Source organism: Vidua chalybeata, chromosome 4 (assembly GCF_026979565.1).
Source record: "Vidua chalybeata isolate OUT-0048 chromosome 4, bVidCha1 merged haplotype, whole genome shotgun sequence".
Taxonomy (NCBI): domain Eukaryota; kingdom Metazoa; phylum Chordata; class Aves; order Passeriformes; family Viduidae; genus Vidua; species Vidua chalybeata.
In genome coordinates, this window is record NC_071533.1 from 44744959 (window position 1) to 44767015 (window position 22057).

At 35.5% G+C, this 22057-nt stretch overlaps 1 protein-coding gene across 1 annotated transcript in view; it reads left to right on the top strand.

Moving 5' to 3' along the window:
- SH3RF1 (SH3 domain containing ring finger 1) overlaps window positions 1–22057 on the top strand; it is an 84247-nt gene that overhangs the window by 45663 nt on the left and 16527 nt on the right. The window contains exons 3-7 of the mRNA XM_053941327.1: window positions 5798–6073; window positions 6792–6887; window positions 12694–12996; window positions 13853–13963; window positions 21403–21557. Of these exons, the coding sequence (XP_053797302.1) occupies window positions 5798–6073; window positions 6792–6887; window positions 12694–12996; window positions 13853–13963; window positions 21403–21557 (941 nt within the window). The remainder of the gene's footprint in view (window positions 1–5797; window positions 6074–6791; window positions 6888–12693; window positions 12997–13852; window positions 13964–21402; window positions 21558–22057) is intronic.

Here is a 22057-nt window from a genome sequence, read left to right on the forward strand (position 1 = left end):
GCTTTTCCAAAAGTATAATAAATATGTTGGCTTGATTATATTTTTTATTGTATTTTTATTATATTTTTATTGTCCTTGGTATTTTTCCTAAAGTAATTTTTCTTCAAAATTATGATTGCTATATGGATTAGGTTACACACAGTTGGGTTTCAAACCCTGATCTCTTTGATCAGGGTAACCTGGCTAGCTAGTTTCCTCTTTCCTACTTTCATTAAAATCAAAAGCTGTATAGCAAATAACTATATTTAAATATAGCATTTCAAAACAACTACAAATTTGCACTGTTTTAAGTCAAATGTTTGGCCTTTTGCTTTATGTGTGTAGAGAAAAATGAGATTTAGTACAACTGTATCACAGGAAACTAGTAGAAATGAATATACTTACCAAAATTAACATCGTTCACTTCTTTAATCTAGTGAACTATTATATAAAAAACCCCAAACCCTGGTTTACTGTATTCAGTACAGCAATAGTAATTTATATCAGATGTTACCAAATGCTTGTTTTTATGGTTATTTCAGTATACTGGCAGCTTGATACAGCCTTCTGACATAAAATATCTTACTTTTTTGTCATCCAGATAGCAGGACCTCAGAGACACTTTATCTGAAAAAACCTCATATATATTTATGACCTCTGCAGGCTTCTGAGATAGTTCTGATGGAAGAAATATGTAAAGTTGATTTCTCTAACAAGTTAGTGTTGGGTACAGATGAATTACACTCAAGTCAGCCTTTCTTTGCACAAATCTGGACTTGTTTGAATTGTTCCTGAGATGACAAAAGTAAATGCAGGGAGCCAGCTTTTAACATTCTTCTTGGATTATGGAAACACTTTGTGTTCTGGAGCTCAAAAAGAAACAGGGAGATTTACTTTCAAATGTCTCTAGGTTGCTCTGTCCTACAAAACTGAGTATTTAATTTTTTTCAGGCCAAAGCAATATACCTATATCTTAACACAGGGAATGTGTTTTCTTCCTTTAGAAGGCAATCCAACTTGAGAAAACACATTTTTTAATATAAGCAGTTTATAAAGGTCTTTGGTAAAGTATTTTCATATGCTCTATGTCTCAAAATACATGAAAAATTAAATGCAAGCAGAGAAGGAACAAAGGAGGTTGAAACAAAGAAAATTGAATTACACAGATCAGGTAGCTATAAATTAAGACTTGAAACTACTTATTGGAGCCAGTGAGATGAAAGAGATAAAAAATACAGATGCGAAAGGGGATGTTCCTGCATGCAGGACTGGACTGCATAATAAAGCCAAAGAAGGCAAGAAAGAGAAAGTACACTTTAAAAAGTAATAGGAAGGATGCATTTGAAAGATCTGAATCAAGAAAGCAATAATATAAAATAAAATAGACCAGAAGATTAAAAGAAGTAATATTGTCCTTCAAAAGGTTTGAATGACTAGGAGTCTGAAGAGGAAATCTCAGGTTTACTTGTACCTACTGGAGAATGTACACATTAAGAACTCACTTGACCCAAATCTGCCTTGCAAACAAGTTTTGGCTGCAAACATTTGCATTATGTTATCCTTATGTAAAAGCACCTTCCACTGGCAGGCAAATATGTCTTACTGTTTTTTTTTTGGGGGAAAAAAAAAAAAAGAGTTGATTGAAAAAAGTACCTCTGTATCACTAGACTTACTGTACTTCTAATTGGTGTGTAATTTGAAGTTTTTTTGTGGTAATTTCTCATCTTGTCATGGTCATTAATGTGACTCTTGGTTTGATTTAGGAATTGCGTGGAAAGAAATCAAAATTGTAGGTGAAAAAAAATACATTTTATGTCTTTCCTTGTAAGAAAGTTGCAAATAATGAATGTTAAAGATCCTCTTGTGGCATGGATCAGCTTCCAGTGTTTAGATTTTCTGTAAAGAAAAGCCTAAAAACTGCTGCTGAAGTATCTGAGCAAGCTGGATTTTTCTGGGAGCTGATAGAGCATGTAGCCAGTTTCAGAAAAATGTTTTTGTCTAACTAACAACATAAGCAGTACTCCTATAAAAGGTATTACTTCCTGGCCTCTTGAAAACACTCAGTGTCTAAGAAGCTCAGACAGGTGAAACCAGTGTAATTATTCTGGGTAAATTCAACTAGCTCATGGGGGAAGCCCAGCCACTTCCCAGTCTTGCAGCCAGAGAACAGGGAATGCCTGGCTTGCTTGGAAAAGCGACAGCCAGCAGCACCGTGTCTGGGAGGCTTCGAAAGAAACAGAGATGCAGATGATCCAGTATCTGTTCCATTCATTTCCTTGAGAGGGGTTTACTATTTTTTGCTACTTAAGCTAATGTTGGTTCTTCAAGTGCGGTATGTACAGACTGAGCACTGTTTTGTGCCAGTGTAAGCATATTTACATTTGGGCTTCTGCCATTAAAACTCCTTTTTTAAAGGAAATCAGATCTCGTGTTTCTCCGCAGGCATAAGTTTCTCTTGGCTTAAGCTTATGAAAAATACATAGAGTTGCATATTGCCCATTAAAAAAATAAAAGTAAAGTTCGAAATAAGGTGAATGAAAACAAAAGTATAAATCCAAAGAGCAAAATTGTGCATTCTGTAGGTTTCTAAGACAAAATATCTGGGTTAGGAGAAGAAATCCTGAGCCTCATATATATGAACGCATATGCATTTTTTCATATTCTTTTTAAGCCATTTGTTTTGATGTCATAATGTATTATTTTCATTAAAGGAATCTGGCATCTGAAATATATGTTTATATCCATGCCTTTGCTAAAAATTAATTTAAACAGTTTGTGTAGCAGCAGTAGCATTAGAAGTTCAGATATTTTTGCATAAGGATTAAGGAAATAATTCTAAGAACCTGTCAGGTGGAATCTTTCTGAATTTTATATTTTAACTTCCTAAAATGGTTTTTGTCTTTGTTTTGTTGTTATTGTTGTTGTTATTGTTGCTTACTCAAAGAGGTAGCAGGGTAAGTGGCAGCTGTAAACTTAAGGGTAGGCTGCAAAGTTTTTCTTCCAAAGCCTTTCTTTCATGTTTAGCCAAGTGAGAGACATGGAGTGAAATGTAAACTCTGGCTTGGCATGTCCTCATGGCCATCTCTGCTGGTGAGCAGCCAGAGGGGCAGAAGGGGGGCTGAAGCTGCCTAGCCACAAGGGTCCGGAAGGCGCCGGCCATGAGCCACCACTCCAGGTTGCTCAGAGGAGGAGGAATGTGAAGATGGTGCTTGAGGGCTCTTGATCCTGTACCCCTGAAAGCAGCCCTCCCCATTGCACCCGCTCTTTCTCACTTCATCCTCCCTCTGGGACAGAAGGGAAAGTCATCCACTTCTCCACTCAGTCATTTACTACTTCTCTTTAATCCCTGGGAGTCCAACTGGGAGCTGTGTGTTTTGTTGAACTTTGTTTTATTTGGAATTAATGGACTGGAACCATTTCTATTTAACGTGGGAAACAAGCTTTGCAGAAACTCAACCTTTACACTGGAAAAGGAACTTCCCATAAAGCATAAACAGATGTTTGTACTTCTGTATGCAGATTTGTTTGTGGGAGCCTTTGTGATAAACTGCATAAATGCAATATGGAGTTCTAAAAATTAAATGATGACAAATGAGTTTGATTGCCTTGATATGATCTGCACTGGTACTCCTGGCTTGTTTTGTTTATTTTTAAAAATATTTTTTCCAACTGTATTTTATATAAAAAGCTGATCTAAAAACCTATTCCTCAGCGTGGGGACATAGAAAGCTTTCTCCCAGGACAATGGGGAGATTCCTGGGAGAAGTGAAACTACTTCCTCCAGTGCAAGAGAGATTTCTATATCCTGTAGTAGCCATAATTGCTTGGGGCCCACTTTCTGTCAAGTAATTCTTGGCTCCTGATCCTTTTGTTTGGGTGTTTGTTTGCTTGTTTGTTATTGTGATGGAAAGAGATAAGCAAGCAGTGTTTCCTCTCTTGTTCAGAGGTGTTTCTTTTTGCTTCCTCTCCCTCGAAGTTCTCTCTTTGCACTTGTTCATACTCCATCTGCACTGACTGCTTCCTTCGTTCTGTCTCTGTACTCTGCAGAGAACATAAAACTAAAAAATACACACACACACACATATATTTATATATATGTATATACGTATATATATAAATTTTTAATTCTTCTATTCTGGCCATTAATTCTCCCCTCACTTGGCTGAGGCCCACAGATTCCCTACTTGGTGTCTTTTTCCATATCCAGGTTTGTATAGAGTGTGTCATAATAGTGCACTGATGCAATTAAGTGTGATCATGAAGAACAATATTATTTGCTTCAGTTTGGAGATCACCAATTGTGAACAGTTGCTTGGATCCTGCTAATATAATATTTTTCATATTCATCCTGGAGACAATAGAATGAAGTTGGATTTTCCTGTATTCATATGTAAATCATACTCCTCTGTACCTATGTATATACACACATGGTTTTCCTTTGACTGTTTGGCATAGAAAAAAGGTTACTAGAGAAATTAATCTTTGAGATATTATTTATACAATTGAGACATTAATATACATGTACAAAAATTAAAGCTGTCCAAACAAATTGGATTATATTGAAAGATAAAGTTTTGTTAAATGTGATATACTTATCAAAACTCTGTCTTCTGCCCAATGGACAGACTCAAAATGATAATTCCTTCTGAGAATTTTCTTACATTGTATGTGATTTCTTGAGATATTGCAAGTGCAGCTCCAGTTTACAATCTGAGCTGGTGAAAGACTTGAGAGGAGAGACATACCATAGGGTAGATGTGGCAAATCATATTGGCAACCTTGAATTTCATTAAATTTTGCCTTTTCCATATGGGAAAATTTTTGCATCTAAGATATGAAATACTGTGCTCTGTGTGACCATAAAGGCTGCCTTTGCTTTGGAAAGACTATATTGGTAATGCAAGTTACTGCTGTTTGCATCATTAAGAGGGTAAGCACTCCTCCAGGTACTTAAATTTGGAGAAAAGACAGTTTTGAAGGCAGTAGCCCTAACACTAGAGTTTTACATCTGTCTCTTGCAAAATTTGGAGATACAGGCTGAGCAATTAAAAAATAATACCTGCAATGTATATAAGGGATGGTGACAGTGTTAAATTCCAATCCTTCTGATCTGCATTCAAGAGCAGCACCAATGATCTACAGTTTTCAGATGTTGTAGAGGAATCAAGTGAAGGAGACGCAAGGATGCACACCTTCAACAGATCTTTTCCAGTGATTCTTATCAGCTTATTTAATTGAATTAAAAGAGTTGCTCCAGGATTAAATTTTTCATTTTTAATAAATTGAAATTTGTTTTTCAAGCTGGAAAACACCTCCTTTATGTCTTCATCTTTATTATTCCCTGCCCATGAAGTAAATAAGGTGAAGAAGATAATAAGAAAGTCACGCAGGAAAAGTGCCTTAAGGGTCTTACAGCAAATTTTTTATTCCAGTGTTATATTTTCTTGCAGCATTTTTCTGCCAGTGGTCTCTCAAGTGATCAGGTTGCTTTCCAATTTGCTTGCTTTATTTTTTTAATGTTTAATCATATTGAATTAGTACATAAGGGTTAAAGCATTATGTTTTTTCTAGCAACTTTGTATGATTAAAAATCGTAATGAAACTTAGAGGGATGTTAAGACTGCAGAGAACTGAAACTCTTCCCACTCATATGGGTAAAAATCAGTAGAATCATTGCAATAAAATATGTGTATAATTTTACTTTGCAATTTCATACTTTGCAGCTTCATTCATACTCTCCAAAAAGATATCCAAAAAGATAAATTCTATTTAGTTATGCTCATCTAATTCTAATGGTTATTTTTTTCTTTTTCTTTAGGGTGTACCTCAGTTACCATGTGCCAAAGCATTGTATAACTACGAGGGAAAAGAACCTGGAGATCTTAAATTCAGTAAAGGAGACATCATCATTTTACGTCGACAGGTGGATGAAAATTGGTATCATGGAGAAGTCAATGGCATCCATGGCTTTTTTCCTACCAATTTTGTTCAGATTATTAAACCTTTACCTCAGCCTCCGCCTCAGTGCAAAGCACTTTATGATTTTGAAGTAAAAGACAAGGAAGCAGATAAAGACTGTTTACCATTTGCAAAGGTAAAAAGAGAATACAATAATAATAATTCTAATTCTAATAATTTCATTCACTTGGATAAGAAATAATACAATTGTTTTGTAGTCTTATCTGCATTTCTCTTTGGAGCTGCACACATATAAAAAGGACAAGTAATTCTGCAAGTATTTCTCCTATATTGATTAGTTTTGCATTCTCTTTCTAAATTACATATAATTGGTATGCTGTTTTATTTCTGAGAATGCATTTTTTTTCATACTTGCAGTAGTGATGTTCCTAATTTATGATAGGTTGTGTATTAAAAACATTCCATCTTCTAAAGAAACACTCAAATTGCAGATGTGAAAGAAGTCATATCACTAGCAATGTTCTTAAGTAGAAAAACAACATCATGGGAAGGTTAGGTAATGAGTCAGTTGAGGAGGTTATGGTTCTGTTGATTAATGCCAAGGAATTGAAGGGGGGCTGTGAGTAACATGGACTGAATATGACAGGAAGACTGGCAGTAAGGACAAAGTCAGATCACTGAGATGTGGGCAGTTAGTTGAGCTCTGACAAAATAGGAAAAAGAACAGCTTGAACTGACTTCAACCCCAAAAGCAGCATATTATTCTTACAGAGTGCCTTCTCTGCGGTTCTTGTCCATGTCCTGCCTTCTCTGATTACTCCTGTGTTATGGAGGAAAATTAAATGAGAAGTTAAATTAGAGCTGGGAGACATAATCACTGCATGTTCACACAGGATGATGTTCTGACTGTAATTCGCCGTGTGGATGAAAACTGGGCAGAAGGAATGCTGGCTGACAAGATAGGAATATTTCCAATTTCATATGTTGAGGTGAGTAAAGCTGGGTCCTCAGTAAGGCTGTGCCTACTGTATGTTTAATTTTCTGAAAGGAAAAATAATCAGTACTGGTGATGATTCTAAAATAGCCTCAGATATAAATAATCTTAGACCTAAAATGCTCTTTGGGAGTTAATGGCTTCAGCAGTTGAATCAGTGATTTTCACGTAGTTATTTGATACCTATTTTTATTGAATAGAATTGAAATGAGTGTAATTGGAGGCAATCACTATGTTTTCTTGTTAATACTGGAGTCATGCAGTCAATCCAAACCACAGTTAGCCACAAAGTCAGCAAGTCAGGGAAATAGTTAGCTTTGCACTGTCCCTAATATCCACCTCTCAAAACCAAATTAGCACAAGTAGGACATCAAAGGATATAGTTTGTTTTTAAACAGGTAAAGGATCGGCTTTTTCATCAAGAGAGCATATATAAAACCTTCTCCATCTTCCTGCATTTCTCATATGTAACAACAATTTACAGTAAGAGGTAGCAGTTGAGAAAATTTCCCCAACCTTTTAAATTTTAAGAGTTGAAAGCTGTATCTTTTATATAGAAAGACATCAGTGATTAGGAACGGTGTGTACAGCCACAATGATAATTCAAATTTGCATTACAAAAAGATACAAAGGTTTGGAATAATGTTTGTCCTTTTCTGATAGGTATGCTGTGAATACTTGGTATGATATACTTCCCTGCACTGACAGTATTTGATTTAAATAATTGAAACAGAATGATGAAAGAAAAAAATATTTTCACATTATCTCTGGGATGAGAAATACGTACTTGAGGTCACAGAAGAAATGTGTAACCGTACTAAGAATCAAGTCAGGTTTTATTAATTCAATTTCTGAATCCTATAATGAGATGGGAACTTCAAAAAACACTACTGCTTTCAACCAAAATAGAATTTATTATTTTTAAAAAGGAAAAGATATATTTATTTTTATAGCTTGATGCAAGGATCTGTATATCTGGGGATAGAAAATTTCACATGACTGTAAAAACAAGAAGACCAAAAAAGTTTCAACTTGCTTACTGCAATTTTGGCTTCAGTTTAAGATGTTTTTAAAAGCCAATTTAACAATTTTTTGCTCTTGGGTATTCTTTTCTAGCTTCTTGCAATTAACTGCCCCTTCAATTCAGCCAGTAAAGCTTTTTGTAGTGTTTTTTCAAACTAAGTTACTTAGCCTTCTTAGAAAAAGCCCTTTCCTAGGGCTGCCACTTGAGCTATTTAGCTAATAACTACATTCCTATCTCTACAAAAGTTGCAAAAAGGCCTTGAAAAAAAATATGTAAAAGTGAAAGTCACAAAATATATTTCTGTTAATGTTTTAAACTGATTCCATCAACTAAGAAAATGTATTTTCCATAAACCCTTTTAAAACAGGCACCAACACTTAAGTAAGTATACATTCTCAAATCCCCACTAAAGTGGAATGGAAAGTTTAGAATGATAAATTATACCCTAAGAGTTACTTCAAATCAGATAGGTGGGGTTTTTTCAGTATATACTAAACTGAAATGCATGCTGTAGTGGAGGGCAGTGAGATGTGCAGTAAAATATGGGTTTGAATTTTGAAATGCCTGGTTTCTGTACATAACTGTTGTTCTGGAAAATATACAGACAACTGATAGAAACAAGTATAGCAAACCATTCTTGCCTATTTTATGGAAGACAATGAAGATGAAAAGTAATTAATATTTTTGAAAGATTTTTATATGGTAGTTTTCATTTAATTTCCCAATCCTGTAATCATTGCCTATTTTTGGAGAATTCTATCATGTTATAATGACAGACATACCTTTTACCTTGTGTATGTTAGTCCACATCCTTTTATTTAAACATGTGAATTAGTAGCTCCTAGAGATTTTTTTATTAGAGATTATCTGAAGTCATTAACTATAAAATGAGCGTAGTCTGTGATGTTTATTCAGTAATATAGGTGTAATAATTGAGATATTTCTTGTACAGTGAGGATAAGTCCATGAAAATCTCTGATTATATTTGAGGACAAATTTTGCCCTATTATGATTCAGTGTTCACTACTCTGATCCTTTCTTTTCAAACTTTCACATATTAAATTTGTGGTAATAATAAAAGTGAGACTGAACACATTTTGAGAGAAATTTTAAGAATGATTCTATTAAATCAAGTTAACACTTACAGTTATCTCTGTTCCAAAAAGAAAGATTATTCATAACTAAACAGATATTATTAGATTTTTTTCTGAAAAATTGCAGTTCTGGGTACAATATACATTTCTTAGACCTCAGATTGGATGTTTTGACTTAGTTTAACACTTCATAAACAAATACAAATGCCCAGAATAGAACAAAAGTCAGGGAAAAGAAATTGCTCTCCAGTCAAATTGTCAGTAGAAAATAATGTCAGCTTTTGTTTACTTTTGTGTGAGTAAAGAACACCGGAATAAATTTTTAAAATAAGTGTAGCAAAGCACTACTCTTAGAGACCTTGCAGTAGGGGTAATTCCTGCAGACATCTGCAGGCAGAAGAAAGCTGTGTGCTGACCTGCTGTGGCACCGAGATGTGGCTCGGCCAACTACCTCTGTCCTGCCCTGCTTGGAAAGTTCTTCAGTTTCCTGGAGTTTGGTGGGAAAAGGGAATTGGATTTCAGGCTTCCTGTTACAGCAAAGATTTTGTTGAATGGGAAAAAAAAGAAAAAAAGTGAATGTAAAGACTGAAGTAAAGAAGCCTCAATGACAATATATCCATTAAGGAAAACAACTGATGTAGGAACTGTGGGCCTAGGTACATAGGTATTTGTTGCAGAAAGGAATGCTAGAATGAAACACTTCATAGCATGACCAAGTCCCTTGGTGATCTTGAATATCTGCTTGCCATTTCATTGGAGAATGCATGCAGGTTCTTAATTTCTCTTCTCGAGGAAGAGAAGTAAACTGCACTCTGCAAAAAATTCTGCAGCTATTGCTGTTCCCAGGTTACTTCAAAGAGGAAGCCAGAAATCAGTTCTCTTCCATTTTCAGATTCATGCAACTGTTGTTTGCTTGCTTCTCTGCATAAAAAAGCACAGTATGCTGCTTTTATTTGAATCCGTCATGAACTGATCTCATGGGCAAGCCTTAACTTTTCCCTAATAGGTTGTTCACTGTGTAGAATAATCAGATTCTGCAGGCATTGATAGCTCCTGGAAGTAAACAAATATAATTAGGTGTAACAGGTACCTTGGGATGCTGTTAGCAAAGTGGCTTTTGGTTTTCTTTTTCATTCCTCTGTGATCCCTTAACTTCTCTGATTAGGTAGTTCTTCGCAAATAAGGATGTAGATTACATGAGAATAGAAACAGTTGCAGCCATTGTATCAACAGGATGGAATACCTAGATTCTCAGGAAGGACTTGAAGAATTTCAATCTGACTTGAAAAAAAAATGAATTGTGCAAAATAGACTTTGGAAAGCCTGCATGTTTGTCATGATGACAAATAAGACCCTGACAAGCTGAACAGCAGAGTAGACATTCTTGGGTCTTATTTTCTACTTGTTTCATATGCTTCAGCCTCAATGTTTTGTAATGAAATAATGTTTTCACTGGTCTGTTTAAAGTATGTTTGATCTAAATTTAAAATTCAATAATCATCTAAATAATGGGCTTCACTGGAGAAAACGGTATGTTTCTGTCTTCTGTTATACACAAGTAATACAACATTATTTTGATCCATATGATCAATTTTGAGTAATAATCGGAGGGAAAATCTGGCATCCACCTTTTTCATAGGATTGTTTACTGCTCTGACATTGTCTTCTATCCTTCCTTCTTACAAGAAAGATGGAGAGGGACTTTTTACAGGAGTATGTAATGACAGGGCACGGAGGAATGAACTCAAACTGGAAGAAGTTAGGTTATGATTAGATATTAGGAAGAAATTCTTTACTGTGAGGGTGGTGAGGAACTGAAACAGGGTGCCCAGGGAGGTTTTGGATGCTCCATCCCTGGAAGTGTTCAAGACCAGGTTGGATGGGACTCTGAGCAACCTCCTTCTAGTGGGAGATGTCCCTGTCCATGACAGACGGGTTGGAGCTTGATGATCTTGAAGGTCCCTTCCAACCCAAATGATTCTATGATTCTGTGATTCCAGTTCTCTTCAGCTGCATTCTAAACAATAAGAACATTTAGGAAAAGATTCTATATTCTTGACTTAATATCCTGTTCCAATGTCCCCATTATGCTCTTCCTCCACTACAGTATGTTCCATGTAGTTCTTCCTCTTCTGTAGAAGGTTTTTATGTCAACTCCTCATTGTTCCATTAGTTCTGGTTTTGAACTTCATCTCTTTTTTTCTGTATATACATGAAATTTCCTTCCAGATGACATCTTTCAAATATCACTTGCCAACCTCTTCTATATTAAAAAAAAAAAAAATCTTTTTTTTTTTACACTACCTTATATATCTGTAGATATCTACTTGTGTTCAGAATATAAGCTGGTCATGTGTGGGAGCTGCATTTAAATCAGTGTTGATGCTATCATGATTAATGGTTTGTTGTTTGTCTAGTAAAGTTTTGATGGGGTAAAATACTACTTTAAAAACTCTACATAAGCATAGCAGGTATCTCAAGACTTGCAGGAAAATGGCAAAATAAATAGAAGAAATAATATGCTGAAGAATAGAAATAGGAATTCCACAGTGACTAATTTCATTCTTTCATTCTGATGTTCTTCAGAAAAGATCTTTCCTTTCTTCATAATCACCTACACTTTTCAAGTAACAGTATTCATATTTAGTGGTACATGTTCAGAAAACTGGTGCTGGTGTTATTTCAGCTCATGATTACATGAGAGTTCTGACATTATTATTTCTAACAGTGCTAAGATTTTCTGAAAATAAAGGGGGTTTGAAAAATGTAGAAGGTTTGTTTGTTGGTTTCGTCTCCTCCTCCCCATTATATAGCTTACATTTCATTGTAAGAAGAAAATGTGTGGGATTCCTCATTTCTTCATTGGAAATGAAGGATTTGTTTGCATTTAATGTAGTATTGTTGTTACAAATTAGCAGATAGAAAATTACATTGTGAACAAAAATTGTTTAGCTAAGCTTAAAAAAAGAGGAAAAATGGCACAGAGATGGTGCCTCTACATTAGAAAATTCAGAAACTGAGAAGGTATTTCCATAAAATTTCCCGTATATGTTTCTTTTCTCTTTATGCCATCTTATGCCTGTATAGGTGCCTGTTGCCAGGCAGTATACAGATATAGTTGGGTATTTAGTCTGTCCTACTGTGTTCTTAAACCTGCATTGAGGAAGCCTGTGTTTTCATTGCTGGTAGTGTTAAAGATGTGCACAAGTACCAAGGGATACTAGGAGGAATATCTTCAAGAGCCCGCATGCAAATGTGTGGGATTGTGTCATACACAAAACAAAAAAATGGCTGAAAATGACAGAAACATCCAAGAAGTTTTGTAAGACAGATTTTTCTGCTTTAAGGTCAAAGGGGACCAGTGTGTTTTAGTCTGACTACTAGATGATACAGGCAGTGGTTATTGCTGAATTGATGCATGTCTGGACGTGGCATTGTGTCCTTTATTGATGAAATTTTACCTCTGATGGTAAAATTTCATACCAGCCCAACAGAAAGTGTGTTGAGTTTGTAGTGAATGATTTGTCACTCTCTATGACAGATTTGTAGACTAGGTTGGTATGCCACAGTTTGAAGTTGCGTGGTTGAGATTATTTTATGAATAAAAGGAAAAGAGATGTTTTTTTTACATACAGGTGACTTTTATAAATAAAAAAATACTAACATGTTACTGGTTTTTGTAGTTTAACACAGCAGCCAAACAATTGATAGAATTGGACAAGCCCTCAGGTTCTGCTGTTGACTCTGGTGAAGGTACCTCTGGGGCAGCCCACAACAATTCAACCCAAAAGCACACCGATACTAAGAAAAACACCAAAAAACGACACTCTTTTACCTCCCTCACCATGTCCAACAAGGCTTCTCAGTCTTCTCAGAATCGCCACTCCATGGAAATCAGTCCTCCTGTCCTCATCAGCTCCAGCAACCCAACGGCAGCAGCCCGCATAAGTGAGCTGACGGGACTGTCCTGTAGTGCCCCCTCTCAGGTAATTCACATGACATCAGCTAGAGCTATAAAGGCTTCTGATCTTGTCACATTACTTATGTCAAGGTATTAATTATGTCTAATTAACAATAAATATACACTTTCAAAAAACTTATCTTCCAACGTGGGAACATTTAAGGAAAATGTTTTCCAACACTTCTTATATGATAGCAAATAGTTTTGGTCTTGTAGACTAGTTTTTTTTTGCAGTTGTTATGTTCTAAAGTGCCACAAAGATTTTTATTAAACTGTGGAAACTAGAAACTGGAGCGATATAATTTCTGGATTTCTTTTTTCTAAATTGAATATAATAATGAATATTAATAAAGTGCATGCTATAAAAGTAAAATATTCAACTTGAAGATTATAAAAATTCCAGAAATTTAGCATATTAATCTGTTTGTGGTAAGTAGAAATATTTATCTGACTTTATGTATTTGTTCAGCAGTTTATGAGAAACTGGCTGTTTCATATAGTGATTACACTTTGAGAAGAGAGCAATGGAGCCCAAGAGGTATATTGGTGATGTTTTACCTGAGCACATAAATGTGCTTTATTTGCACATCTTAGCATCTGGCAGCCTTTTATGGAAAAAAAAAAAAAGAAAGCTGATATTGGTTAAAAGTGTGTTTCACGTAGCTGGTTCAGTGAAACTCCAAAGATTGAGAAATGTCAGCAAAAAAAAAGTGAGCAGTGTGATCCAATACTGTTTATGTGGGTATCTAACTAAAAATTAGGTTTTGTTTAAGGTTACAAGGAGTAGAATACTGGTGATTTTGACCATGGAGCTTACAGCTCTGTCAAAACCAGCTGTTATTAAACTACACAGAAGAACTGACCCTTTTTCTCTCTCTCAGGTTCATATTGGCACTACAGGGCTGATTGTGACTCCACCCCCCAGCAGCCCAGTCACAACAGGGCCTTCCTTCACCTTCCCATCGGAAGTTACCTACCAAGCTGCTCTTGGTGTAAGTACTGCTTAAGAAAACTCAGCCTTCCCATTTTTCTTTGGTCTTGTACAGTATTTTTTTCCTCAAGTTCCAATATACTGATTTGAAATGGTGGTTCTATGGGAATTGTGTCTATGTGATAGATAATGGTATGAATTTAACTATAGCAAAAGCCCTATTGCTAAAATGTTTACATCTTGTCATGTATATCCATTTCTCCAGCTTTCCTCTGTAATTTATCCTTAGCAGACATGAGAAGCACACTTCCTTCCAGAACAGTCTTTCTTTTAAGCATGAGTAGAAAAGAGCTTATGCTGGGGGGAAAGTTTGGGAAAGCAAGCAGGTTCGTACAAAAAACATCAACTTGGGACCACAGCTGCCAGTTGTTTCTCTCTTACTTAAGATTTTCAAGATTATCTGAAATAACTTCAAAAGTCTGCCATCTCCTCATTAAATAAGGTGATTTTAGTTGCATGTACACCTGTGGCAGATGAACGTGTCTAGCATTTTGAAGTCAGGTTCTTGGGGATCAATAGGAAAACATGTAGCAAATGGCCATCTTTTAAAGGAAGAAATACATTGCAATACTGTTTCCTTTGAACAAATAACATGACATTTCCTTCAAAAAGTGCAGGATTTCATTCCAAAACCTGCTGGAATTCCTTAGTTTCCTATGCTTATGTTAGAAAAACTGTGGAATGCCGTGTATCTACTGTACTCATCAGAGCCTTACTGCAATAAAAATTGTGGATACCAGTTTTCAGAGATCTTTAAGGGATCTTAATGTGACTTTAAATAAAGTTGTTGAAATTAAGTTTATTCAGTCTAAAATTGTGCCCTTAATTTTTAAGGGGTGGGACACAGTTGAATAATAGATCTTCACTTCAAAAAACCAAACAGACAAGCCAAACAAAAAACCCAGAGACTTGATCTTGTTCAGGTGTCTATCCTTGAAGTCTTTAAACCAAGTAAAATATGATGAATAGCCCTGCTGCTCAATAGGTCTAGTTTTGTTTTCAACTTTTAGCATTTGCATAATTTTACACATTTGTCTGCAAAATTTAAGGCACAATTATCTGTCTTCTGGTGTGAACTTTCTGTTGTTTATGAAAATGCTTAGGTGTGGCTTGGTCGCTTTTTGACAGATTTCTTTGGAACTCTTTAAGTTACAGTTTTCAGTCCTTTAAATTATGATGCTGTTGTTTTCTGAATGATCTCCAGTACTTCCTTTTGGCATGGTACATACATGGTGGCACATGCCAGAAGTGGGTGCAATACTGCACAGTCTTTTTCAGTGAAGAAGATAGTGATAGTATAACCCTTTTGCCTATTTAGCCTGATTCTTAAATCTTGAAAATTTGCCTGAATGTAGCATAAAGTTTACGTCTACCTAAGTATCCAGCCTGATGCCACAAATTTTCATCATCTTTTGTGAACTAGTAACTGCTCTCACTGAAGTAAATGTATTTCACATTCTTTGCTCTTCAGACAGATGACTTTATTATTAACAGTTATATATGGACCATGTGCTTTTGCCCTGCCTTACTGAGTAAGGCAGATTGAGCTGTAGCTATGCTTTGTCATACTGTGGTTAAATTGTTGACTCCTTCAATCTGTGGATTATCTGTGTAATCCTCCTGTTAAATGAATGCTAATCTGGAAACAGTTAATAATCTCATTATATTTAGGTTAATATTTTAATGTCATGGAGCAGATGAGTTTAGAAAGGCCTTTTGAGGTTGTCTAGTGTAATCTCCCCTACTCAAGCAAGGCCACCTAGAGCCAGTTGCCCAGGACTGTGTCCAAATAGTTTTTTACTATCTCCAAGGATGGAGACTTCACAACCTGTGTACATTGTGGGCCCTTGTTTAAGTTTGTGTCCACCAGGAAGAACCCTCAGGTATTTTTTTGCCTATAAGGTTACATCTTATACTAGAAACAATTAGCTGCTTATATACTAATCCACTTAGTCTTTTATACTTCTTTCATCCTATCCTTCAGAAAATACCTGTGAGAACTGAGCAAACAGAATCACCCTAGGTGCTGTTTAACAGAATGCAAGTCCAGCTAACATACATGCTGCAAACATTGAGTAATTGATTTGATTTATGAGACAAGATTTGGAGAGGATTGAGCAGATAGCATTCAATGCATAATTTCAGAAGTTCTGTCAGAAGCTGCTTTTTTCTTTTGCTCTCAATAACAAACACTTCTGTTTGTTATTAAAAGTCAGGAGTTCTTTATTTGATGCCAACATGGAAAAATACTTTCATTTGGTGGTGGTGCAAAGTCACTAAACCACCTCGGGTGCTTTATTTGCTTAAGCTTGTTCAAAGGCGATCTCACCCTGGGCATTCACAGGAATTAAATTGCAGTGCTAAATGCAGCGTGGAGAGAAACTCCTGCCATTGATTGTCCCCTATCTTGGGGTGCTGCTTTCTCTTTGTGATAACCATGTTCCTGCTTATTTTTCCAATTAGGCATATAATTCCCATTGGGAACCTGAATTATTCTCTGCCACCCTCTTTAAAAGTCAATAGCCTTCTGTACATCATGTTCTATTTCTTCTTGACTTCTTTTCAGCACGACTAAAATGCAAGCTGGCAGCTCAGGTTAGAGTCAGGTTATTCCTGTGTTCTTTTATGATAGATGATATTAGATGATGATGCAGTTTGTAAAGTCACAGACTGTGAGGTACATCTTTTACTTACACTTCTCCTTGTGCCTCATCAGCTCTTGTTTTCATTTTAGAAATGTGCAAAATAGTTCTGACCAGTCAAGAGGGAAAGTGATGTTCTTGTTTCTCTAGATGTTTTCCTTCTGGAAATAACCTTCCTGACGTTCTGAATGTTAATTTTAAGCAGTGGAACAATTGTGATTTTGTGAGAAGTGGTTGGCTTGAGTCCTTTTGCTCTTGTATTTTTTTGCTTTTGTAAGTGGGAATTCCTGTATTTCTTTAAGTTTCTTCCTTTAGCTTTTTTCTTAATTTCTGAATACTAAGCAACTGATGAGAAAATTGTATGGGAACAGGATGAGTTTCTCTTTAGGATGTAGGTAGTTTATTTGATGTCCTTCCTATCAGTCGTTTTGGTGTTTATAACACCATTGAAAGTAATTGTTCTTTGAAAGCAAGGTGTTTATACACTTCTTTTATATAGTGCTAAACTCAGATTAAGGGAGAAAAAAGAAATCTGAGAGGATTGATGATTACCCATCACTGAAGAAAAGAATAATATATTCCTTTACAGTAATTCTGAATTTGTGCATCTTTGCTACATTTATCTGTCCTGAATCTCAAAGCAAGGAAAAGCTAGTGTCTTCTCTTATCTCCTGTAAGAAAGATGGCATTTTTATTGTCAGCAGGAGATAATTTTGAGCTGTCTTGTTGTCTAATAAATTTCTCTAAGACAGTTGGGATTAATTCCTAGCCCAAGGGAGTCTGTGACTCTTTTATCTGTATACATGTATAGGATTGTATTTTAGTTTTTTATGTTGCTCTGGTGGTTCAAAAATGCCAATTTTATTAATTTTATTTTGTCCATAATAATGTCTTGTAGATGCTCTCTGGTACCCATTATCATATGAAGTAAATAATTTACAAAGTTTCAGCCAAAATTGGCACAAATAAGCTTTAGGAATGAAAGTGTTCCTGTCAAGTGACCATTTATGCTCTCTACTGCTTGTATCATTTAAGCAAATTTTAATTTTCCCTCAGAAAACTTGTGATAATTTATTTCAAAGTTTTATTTTGCATCAGCAGTTCTTTAGACAACAGCATTAATTCTTGGCTTGTGTTTTGAGGTTTGATTCTTTGAAATTGAAGAAGCTATGAACTGAGACAGACTTCTCACAGCCAGAGCTTTTGGCTGTGATATTATCTCTTGCACTGTTCTTTGGGACTTCCAACCACAGCTTTACCCTTAATTAGGGCATTACTTGGTCTGCTTATCTTGGCCACTGGCATTTTTGAACCTTGTAGGTGTTTAGTATATTTAAAGTTCTTTGCAAAATATAAATAACAGATGTCAAGTTCAGTAGTTGTTGGGTGAAAATATGCACATACAATTATGTAAGGCTCATCCACTTGGAAGGAAATTCTTGGATGTAATTTATAAGGTAGTTCTCTAATAGAGGAGATTGCCATAGATTTTACTGGAAAATAATCTTAACGTATGTGATTTGAACCATGATATGGGAAAAACAAACGAACTGTACCACAGCAAAGTTAGAATTACATTCAAAAGCAGCAGCAGAAAAACAATCTAGCAACAAGAGATAACTTATCTTCCTTTCAGTCTGCCTTTACAGTCTCTTGAGAAGTGAAAAGTGTTTTGTATTGCAGTCAATCTAGATGTCCATACTGCTACTTCTACAGATTGGAAATGTTCACTTTGAAATGGTGTCTTGGTGTGTGCACTTAGCTAGCAGAAAGAGTTGGTCTATATTTGGATGATTTGCGTTCACTTACGTGCTGAAGGTTTCAAAAATTAAAAGATACCTAATTATTCTGGTGTTGTTCTCTCATGCACAAAAGAGAAATTGCTCTTTATGTTGATGAATATAAAGTAGTTCGAATTATTATTAATGAGGCACAAGCTGTGGGGGTTATATAATACACTGATGACATTTAGCTCTTTTATGTAGTTCCAGTGTAAGTTCAATAGTGTAAGTCAGGAGGTTTTAATAAGAATTTTCCTAATTTTAATCAACTAAAATTCAAATCAGCTTTTGTTGTGAAGAGGAATCAGCAGGAAGAAACAATGAGGTTTTGTATGAGAGACCTGTTTTTGATAATGTATAGTTTAGGAATTTTGTTAAACATAAGCCTTAATTTGTTAGCCCTCAGGGAATTTTGCAAGCCATATATTTTTTTCTAGACATTGTGGGAGTGAAGACTGTTAATGAATGTTCTTTTCCACTGCTGTGCCTTTTATTATTCTTTGAGTGAGATGTTTACTGATCTTCAATTAACTGATATGGGAATGCAGCCTAATTATATTTAAGTTTAGTAATATGCATGTGTTTCTAGAGCATGACTATAGATACTTTTTGAAGTTGTAACATACATTAATTATCAAATAATGTAATTTTTCATCTTCCAATTAAAAAAAATAATTTATCACTTACTTGCTGGTTTATACGCTGGAAAGTACACCTGGTGTCTGAAAAGTAGTTGCAGAAACATTCAATTTTTTCCCCTCACCTACCTAAAATACTCTTAATTATTGCTGAGCATACTTTATTGAATCACATGTGGTTTGTGTATATTCTTTCACGGAATGCTGACTATGAGAACCATCAAAACTAGCAAGTGCCCTGGAGGTAGGTGTGTTTCTCAACAGTTAGAAAAATAGTTACATGCCAGAAAGCTTCTTGAAAACTTGGCTAGATCATTTGGATCTATTTTAACAAGTTGTAGCAGTGCAAGCTGTGGACTGTTAGTCCTCTAAAGTCCATCAAGTAGTTTATTCAGATTTCTTGCCAAGTCTTTGAGAGTTTAATTGTGCTGTGGCTCACTGCTGGTCTCATTACCATATTGATAGACATGGTGAGGGGAGCAGAACCTGAATAAAGCAGAATAAAATAGAGCTGTGAAGGTGCCTTTATTGCAGCTAAAGCTTCAGTGTATATTATGTGTTCAAATGAATAAAATGCAATGCTCAGCATCTTCAGAGATGCAGGAAGTATGGAACCGTGACAGCCTTGATATTGCACATGATTAGGTTTAATTTTAAAGAATTCCAACTAATCATCTCCTAATGTGGATTTACAAGTTCTACCATGTATAAAGAAATATAGATGCCTAAAAAAAGATTTAAATTGATATTCTATTGATAGGTTGCATGAAAGTCAGATGCTCACATTCAGCTTGGATTCAACTAAGACATTTGCTGAATGTCTTAACTGGGAGGGACAAGCAACTTCAGCTGTAAAACAGCTGAGAGAGAAATGTAGGTATTTCAGTGTGAATTATCTGGATATTTTAAAAAATTGTTGGGTAGAATATGAAGCAAATGCAATTGTCGTTTTTGTAAAAAAAACTATAGGTATCAAAGCTCTCAGTGATGTTTCTCCAGCAGGTCATTTCTGTTTAGTGTTGGATACAAAAGAACATGTTAATATATGACCAGGAAAAAAAGCTTTCAATAAAATTGGGATATTTCATTATATAACATGCAATTTATACCATAGCTAAGCCTAACAATTTTGACTGAAACATTGTAAGAGTTGATCAGTTTTCTCTAGATTTGAAAGTCTTTAATTATGCAGTTCTTTACTGTGACTTGGCAGTGTAAAACTGGTTTAAAGAGCTGTCTTTTTATTAACATTTTCACCAAATGCAGCAAAGTAATAATCACACAGTGTAGCACTAAAACTCAGTTTCCATATAGGTTTTGGTTTGGAAAAATAGGAAAAAAAGGGCAAAACCCTTTAGAAGTGAAGTGTTTGAGGGCAATTAAAATGACTTTCAATTATATATTTTCCAAACTGATAATGTAATGCTGTGCATTTATATGCTGATGTATTGGAAGCGCCAGGCACTACTAAAGGATATTTTGTTAATTAATATTCTAGTTCTGTAGGTTTTAGGAAGATTATGTTTGAAATTAATTCCGTTTCACTTTTTCAAAGGTAGGCGGTTTTTTATTACTCTTTTTGTGTGTGTTGTAACACAAATAGTTATTTTTGGAAGGGGGGAAGGAAAAGCTCTCCTTTTTTGAGTGCCTTTTCCCAGGAGTGTCAGTACACAAGGTCCTGAAGAATTGTCTGAGGCCTTACAGAGCAGAAGGTAACAATTGCTCCATTGATTCTAAAATGCACAGAAGTCTGTAGGCAGGACCCCCATTACGATCTATGGTGCCTTTTTACTGGGGTATTTGTTAAAGATTACCAATCTTGATACTACTGAATTTCAAAAGCTAACTCTTTCAACTGGAATAATAGGAGAAAGAGGTAACAATAGCTCAGTGATTATGGTCTCATATTGTGCTTGCTTTTGTAACCCATGCATCAAAAGAAAATTTCCCCCAGAAGGGGTGCTTTTGGGTGCACTGCAGCTGAATTGTATATTATGTTTCAGCTTCAGGTTACAAAAACAGTCATGTTATGAAGTACAGTCAGCAGCAGGATGCAAAATCTACCTCCTGGAAGGCTTCTGAATTTTTGTTGAGCCCTATCCTAAACATGTTATAACTAGAAACACCATTTTTCCTGAGCTGAGAAATTGCTTGTCATTTGCTTAATTAGCTGCCAAAACTTCAAGATTTCAAATGAAAAAAGAGAAATAGAGAGAAAGCTAATTCTCCAGTTATATTGTAACCGTAGGTAAAGCAATACTGGACTCAGTTGCTTTTTTCCACTTCCTTAGAATATCATGTTTTTTCTTCCCCAGCTAATTGAACTTATCAAACAATATTGATCATCTGTTGCTATTTTTTTTGTTCTTATAAAATCAGAATATGAATCCCCCACTTCCGCCACCACCTCTCTTGTCTGCTGCAATCATTGCATCGGCCACTTCTGGACCTCAGTCTACAAGTGTCATTCAAAGGTCTGCATCAGGATCAACTGACCAAGTGGCACATTTACGACAGCAAACTCGTCCAAGTGTGTGAGTAAAATTGAAACTTTTCTCCAGTCAGAAAAATGGAACGAGATCACTAACTTCACCTGTATGTTTAGCGCAGCAGCTGGCTCTGTTCTGCTGGAATTCCCAAAAAGCCAAGCATACAACTTAGAAAAAAGGCATGCAGAAAAGTGATATTGCGCATGATAGGCCCCAGACAGGCCCCATACTGAACATTGTTTATGTCTTAGCTAAATATAATCAGCTGTTGCTGTGTATAGAAAGAACTCACTTCAAAAATATAAAGTATTTATCACACAGGAGATGAGTGAATCCTTGCGTTAGCACTGAATACTGGATAACTCAAAAGTGTCATTTCACTGGAGTGAATTTATTCAATGTTTTCCATTATGTATGGTATGAAAAGGCTATTCTCATATGGAATAATTTATGCCAAAACACAGAAAGTGCTGTATTTAATTTAGACTGTTAAACGTGTTACTGTCAGACTACTTGTGTCAGTTGCAATTGAAATTTGACTGAAG